Consider the following 6573-nt stretch of genomic DNA (forward strand, 5'->3'; position numbering starts at 1 on the left):
GCTAGGAATTAGATAAACAGGAATAACTAATATATACACTCTATAAAAAGCCATGCAAGCATACTGTGTTCTGAGCTTTGCGGTGGTTTTGTTCTAAATTTCATACATAATAACTTGGTCAGTGCTTCACCCGCCTAAGCTGTATCGGGCTCGTCATCTCCCCGTATTCTTGTGAATCAAGCGCACACAGATTCTGTGGTACATTCGCCCAGCTATTGGATGCTACTGGGCTACTAGCGTCGTGAGCTCTCAGTGATGCTGGATGTTCAGTGTCATGGTGCCAGAACCGCACCTCTCCCCGGTCGTTGGTTGCAACTAGCGACCCATTGGCTTGCCATGCGACCGACGTAGTCTCGCTATTGCCGGTCTGGCCATCTTGGTTTTCGATATATAGTGTCACACCGTTCATGATGCACGGTAGGGACGGTGTGTCAGGAGAATCGGTGTTTGAGTAGCTCGAGGAGGCGAATAGGCGTGGGCGAGTGTCATCGCATTGTCTCTGGGCTCGTATTGTCTTTTCGTCTACGTTAAAAACAACCGGACAAAGTTTGCTATTGCCTACAGCAAGAATGTCGCCCGAGCCGGTGACAGCAGATGGCTGGATGGAGCTCTTGATCCAGAAGCTGTCAATACCGAGGTCATCGTGACGTAGGCTGAATAGGGGTCCAAGGCCACGATGGTTCAGGCCTTTATGGGGAAGCCGTGAATTGTCGAGAGGCTCGAGCTCAGGTGCCTGGCCGAGTATTAGGTGTGGAACAGAGTAGGCATAGATGCTACTGTTGCGGCAAGTAGAGTAAATACGACTGCCATCTGAGCTCAGAGACAAAGAGGTCACGCCGAAATTACGGGTATAGTATGGGTCGTTAGCAGGGAGGTCAGTATGCGCAAGAGGCGCTACGTTGTTGCGTGAAATATATCGGGAGTCCCAAAGCGTGAGGGAAGCATCGCTCCCTCCGGCCGAGACAATCAAATGGTCGCGTGTAGGCAGCCACTGGACCGCGGTAATCGAGGATTGGGGCGAATTACTCTGATGGTCCTTGAATGCGTAGGCACGCGAGATAGTGTGTATAGGTTTGGAGTGCCTCACTTGGACAGAAGGGAAGATGGGTCTTGGCGGCATCCATTGGACGAATGTCATTTCAGCACAGTCCAAGGCATGAGTAGGCTGTCTATGGCGGATATCAAAGATGCTAATGACACCTCCGCGGGAGGATGTCATCAATACATGCGGGTCGCTAGGCCTGAACCGGATATCACGAAGTGCCTCATTGCTCGGGTCGAGGTTGACTAGTGTTTTGCCGGTTTCGAAGTCGACAACGCGCGCTGTCCGGTCACCCGATGCTGTCGCTAGGTAGGGGCCCTTGGTGTCGATGGCTGTAATGGCGTTTTCGTGGGCTCGCCAGAAGCGGGCAATTTGTGGGAAACCGTCTTCGTGCATTTCGAGCCCATGAACCGTGCCGTTAGAATCACCAACAAAGGCCATGTGCTTTGAGCCATTGCCTAGGACACAGTCAGTACTTGGAGCATTTAGAGCCAAATAGATTTGGATACTTACACGTTGCAGTCGTCATGCTAAATGGGATAGTAGTCTCCTGTCTAGGGGTTAGATCGTTAAGAAACCAAACATGCGTTGGCTTTGAGTATAAAGACGTCACAAAGGGAGAATGGTAGGGTAGAGTTCGGGCCACCATCGATGCTCGACCGAATCGCCTGCTGTCACCAAACTCTTTATAGAGCAGGCGACTGCGGAACGAGATATTCTCAGCCCGTTTAATTGGTACTGCTGGCATTGTGCGCCTAGCAGCCATTGGCCGTGCTTTGGTTGGTGTCTGGTCAGAGCCAAGACTATGTTCCTCTGCATCATCACCTTCAGAGCGACCCGGAGAAGGCTGTGGCCTGCTATGTCTCAGGTATGGCGAAGACATATACGGCATCCAATCTTCCCCGAAGCTGGGGTCTGCATCAATTGTCGCCCCCGCATGGTTCTCTGTACTAGGCCGGCTGTGACAAGGCAGCTCCCATTCCACATCCCGGGCTGAAACGGCGGCAGAGCGATCTGATCTCTGCTGCTGAACTGCGGCCGGGAACAGCTGCCTTTTTGTTGACCGACTACCTATCGGCTCTTCCTCGTCGACTTCCGCCGCATTTCGCTTCCTACTGCTTCTAGTCGTCGTTCGTGGTGTAAAGAAGCGGGCGAAGCGTTTCGGTGTTACCGATGCAACTTTCTTCGGCCGGGCACTGCTCTGATTCGGTGATGTGGCGGCAGCCGCTGATTTCTCAGCCTCTGCGCTGGGTGACCGAGCAGATGAGCTGAAGTTTGTATTTGTTTGTGGCATCTGCGGCCATGAGTGGGAGGAGTCGATTATGGCTAGTAGGTAGTAAGTAGTGAGTGATGCGCGAGTCTGCAATATGGGAGACGTGAGAATATCCGCGTATGATGGCTACAGAGTATATGGATATGCAGAATGCAATAGAGAGAAGCAAGAGAGGAACACTATTTGTAGAAGTCGACTTGTAGTAGGAATGGTGATGATGAGGTGTGGAGAGACCCTCAACCAAAACAAGACCCAGGCTCCTCGTTGCCATGACATACATAATTAATTACTACATCAGGCATTATTGAGGGGCGCGTCTTGAGCTTCGCATTAAGCCAATTTCAGCCAATCAAAAAGAGACGGTCTCCACAATTACCCGGCCGTTATCTAGCCAATCATCGGCCATGGTCGATGCTCTCTACATATCTTATCGATAAGAATTTTCTTTGCTTTTCCGAAAATTTTGTGACAATCTCGCAGACTGAATGCCAAGTGAACAATTGAGGTTGGATCGTGGGGCTGTTGAAACCAGTGTACTCCTTTTCTCTTTTACGCCCATACGCTCGTTTTTTTACTTTGCTGTCTTCCCCTAAGCACTCCATCCCCGGTAGCCTCCCTACATCTCCGCCAGCATGGCCATCCAGAAGAAACACGGCAAAGGCCGTCTGGATAAGTGGTACAAGCTTGCCAAAGAAAAGGGCTACAGAGCTCGTGCTGCCTTCAAGCTGATCCAGTTGAACAAGAAATATGGGTTCCTAGAAAAGAGCAGAGTCTTGCTGGATCTTTGCGCTGCCCCTGGTGTAGGCCTCCTCATCTCATGCCTGCCCTCGACTCAACTATGTCTATGATCGCTAACCAATACCCGCTCCCCCCCCCTCTCTCTCTAATAGTCGTGGTGTCAAGTGGCCGCTGAGGCTATGCCCGTAAACTCCATCATTGTCGGTGTCGATTTGTCGCCCATCAAGCCCATCCCCCGAGTCATTTCCTTCCAAGGCGATATCACGACTGAGCAGACTCGCGCGACTATCCGCACACATCTCAAGACCTGGAAGGCCGATACTGTCCTTCACGATGGTGCGCCCAACGTTGGTACTGCCTGGAACCAGGATTCGTTCAACCAGGCCGAGCTGGCCCTGCAGGCCATGAAGCTGGCTACTGACTTCCTTGTTGAAGGCGGTACTTTTGTCACCAAGGTCTTCCGCTCCAAGGACTACAATTCTCTCATGTGGGTCTTCAACCAGCTCTTCACCAAAGTCGAGGCCACCAAGCCTCCATCTTCGCGTAACGTTTCTGCCGAGATCTTCGTTGTCTGCCGCGGATACAAGGCCCCCAAGGTCGTCGACCCTCGTTTCCTAGATCCTCGCTCCGTTTTTGAGGAATTGGCGGCCCCTACTCCTAACAACGAGGCCAAAGTGTACAAGCCCGAGCTGAAGAAGCGCAAGCGTGACGGTTATGAGGAGGGAGATTGGACCCAATTCAAGGTTGTTTCAGCCTCCGAGTTCGTGAACACCGTTGATCCCATTGAGATTCTTGGAAGCGCCAACAAGCTAAGCTTTGACCAGCCTGCTGGCGGCGATGTTGCGCTGGCAGCACTCGGCAAGCTACCCGAAACAACCGACGATATTCGCAGGCTTTGTTCCGATCTCAAAGTCCTCGGCCGCAAGGAATTCAAGCAGCTGCTAAAGTGGCGTCTTCGTGCCCGTGAGCTGTTCGGCCTTTCTGTCCCCAAGAAGGCCACTCTCAAGGAGGTTACGGAGGGTGAAGTTGCTGAGGTCGCCCCCATGGATGAGGAGTTGCGCATTGAGCAGGAGCTTCAGGCTTTGAAGGACAAAGAGAGCAACAAGCGCAAGAAGGAGCGTCGCAAGGAAAACGAGAAGAAGCAAAAAGAAATTGTACGCATGCAATTGCACATGACTGCGCCCATGGATATTGGTGCCGAGCAGGAGGGCCCTCGCGGTGAGGGTTCCATGTTCGCTCTACGCACCGTGGCCAAGAAGGATGGCGCTCTAGCCCACCTTTCCAAGGGTCGCATGCAGGTTGTCAAGGAATCTAAGCAGCCCGACCACATCAACATGGGTGACGAGTCCGAGGACAGCGACCCTGAGGAGGACCGCCTGGAGAGGGAGCTCGACGATATGTACGAGAGCTACAAAGACCGCAAAGCTGACGCCGATACCAAATACCGAGCGAAGCGGGCCCGTGAAGAGCACAAGGATGGCGAATGGGAAGGCTGCTCTGCCGGAGAAGAGTCGGAAAATGATTCTGGTCTGGAAGAGGAGGATAACAGCGAGGACTCGGACAGTGAAGATGATGAAAAGACTCCCAACACTCTGCTGACTGATTTGGACGATGAGAGCCCTAACCCTGACAATAGCGGGCTTTCTAAAAGGGCACGAAGCTTCTTCAACCAAGACGTTTTCCAGGGTATGGACATATTAGATCCTACCGATATGGAAATGGTTGATGCGCCGCCGCCAGCAAATAAGAAGGAGGCTAAGAAGGAGAAGAAGGCTGAAAAGGTGAAGGCCGAGAAGGGCGAGGCCGAGAAGGATAAGACTGGAAAGGACAAGGCCAAGGCCAAGAAGGAGGGGGAAAATAAGAAGGCTAAGGAGCAGCTCAAGGCCGTCAAGAAGGAGGCGGCGGCGGCGGCGGCTGCCGAAGAGTCCGACAGCAGCGATGATGACGGCATTGAAGTCGTCAAGAAAGCTGAAGACTGGGAGGAAGAGAAACGCCGCCCCGATGGCCGCCTTGACATCGACATCATCACTGCCGAAGCCATGACCCTGGCCCACCAGCTCGCCACTGGCCAAAAGACAAAGCACGATCTTCTCGACGAGGGCTTCAACAAGCGTGCCTTCCGCGACCGCGATGGCCTACCCGAGTGGTTTATGGAGGACGAGATCAAGCACGACAAGCCGATAAAACCTATCACCAAGGCAGCAGCCAATGCCATCAAGGAGAAGATGCGGGCGCTGAACGCCCGTCCCATTAAAAAGGTTCGCGAGGCCAAGGCCCGCAAGAAGCACAAAGAGGCGCTGCGTCTAGAGAAGCTGCGCAAGAAGTCAGACATGCTTGCCAACGACGAGAACCTGACTGAAAGCGAAAAGGCCACGACCATCTCCAAGATTATGGCCAAGGCTGCCAAGAAGAAACCTCGTGCGCCTCTCAGAATCGTTGTGGCCAAGGGTGCGAACAGAGGTGTCAAGGGCAGACCAACGGGCGTCAAGAAGGGCCGTTACCGGATGGTTGATCCCCGCATGAAAAAGGAACTGCGGGCGATGAAGCGGATAGCAAAGAAGAAGAAGTAGTCTCTGGTAGAAAGTGCGAGGTGGGAGTCGGCCGCCTGTTATGTTGTGTAGTTGTTGTATTCTTCATGAGTGTTCACCATTTAGCGGCGTTGGTTATCATGAGCTTCCCAGGGCATATCGGGGATGACTCGGAAGTTTTACTTTTGGAAGGCATAATCGTACATCTTTTTTTTCTTGGGTTCTTGCGTACAAATCAAATCTCCCCCATAACATAATGTAGCATGTAAGTATGTCAAGTGGTGGGAGTCGAGGTGTGTAAGTCAGAGATGTTGGTCTGATTGGCTCTCCTTGGCCGGAGTGGAGCATGCTTAATATACAGCAACTTCTGGGGGCGCAGAGATCCAATGGCGGGGGGGGCGCATGTAGCTGTTGCCCTTCCCTCATCTTAGCAAAGCAACTACTACGGCCCCGGCTTCTTGCTGGTAAAACTCCATCTAGGGTTTGGCCTTGCCTACATCGCGAGGAACCTTCCTCCCCTATTCACTCTGGTAAGTAGGAGCAGCAGGAGCAGCAGGAGCAGCAATTTTGTGCGCTCCACAATCTCCAACATACAAACTTTTTTTTCTTCATTTATCGTGACATTTATTTTACGTCATTTTTGCATGCATATCCAATTCGCTCATCACGTATCGCCCATCAACCACGCCTCGCATCTTGGCTTCGCCTACGACCCGAGCTATGCCATACTTTATCTTACGTCTTTCTCCCTCTGTTGGACCAACAACCGGCAGACGTCGCTAAATTTTCAAATTCCGCTACGCTGGATACATTACGTCGTCATCTAGCTCCATAGTCGTCCGCCACCTATGCTTTGCACGCCTTTTCTTCGAATACTATCGTACTGACAAATGGGGTGCCTTTCCGAAGCTTATACAATCAAATCGAGATGGCTTTGCTTAAAGGCCCTATTCGTGTTGTCGAACCGATTACGGCGCGATTGATTCGTCCAA

General features: G+C 52.2%; 2 protein-coding genes across 2 annotated transcripts; one reads left to right on the forward strand and one right to left on the reverse strand.

The window, feature by feature from the left end:
• Nucleotides 1–118: 118 nt before the first annotated feature.
• HOO65_030207 (Cell division cycle protein cdt2) lies at nt 119–2336 on the reverse strand (the record flags this gene model as incomplete). Its single annotated transcript, XM_071001963.1, has 2 exons — nt 119–1500; nt 1556–2336. The coding sequence occupies 2 exons, from the start codon at nt 2334–2336 to the stop codon at nt 119–121; spliced, it is 2163 nt and encodes a 720-aa protein (XP_070859886.1).
• A 611-nt stretch (nt 2337–2947) lies between these two features.
• Nucleotides 2948–5623, forward strand: HOO65_030208 (AdoMet-dependent rRNA methyltransferase spb1; the record flags this gene model as incomplete). The annotated part of the gene is made up of 2 exons (XM_071001891.1): nt 2948–3115; nt 3206–5623. 2 exons carry the CDS (start codon nt 2948–2950, stop codon nt 5621–5623), a joined length of 2586 nt encoding a protein of 861 aa, XP_070859887.1.
• Nucleotides 5624–6573: the final 950 nt, after the last annotated feature.

This window comes from Ceratocystis lukuohia (genome assembly GCF_044167205.1).
Source record: "Ceratocystis lukuohia strain C4212 chromosome Unknown Supercontig3_pilon, whole genome shotgun sequence".
NCBI lineage: Eukaryota > Fungi > Ascomycota > Sordariomycetes > Microascales > Ceratocystidaceae > Ceratocystis > Ceratocystis lukuohia.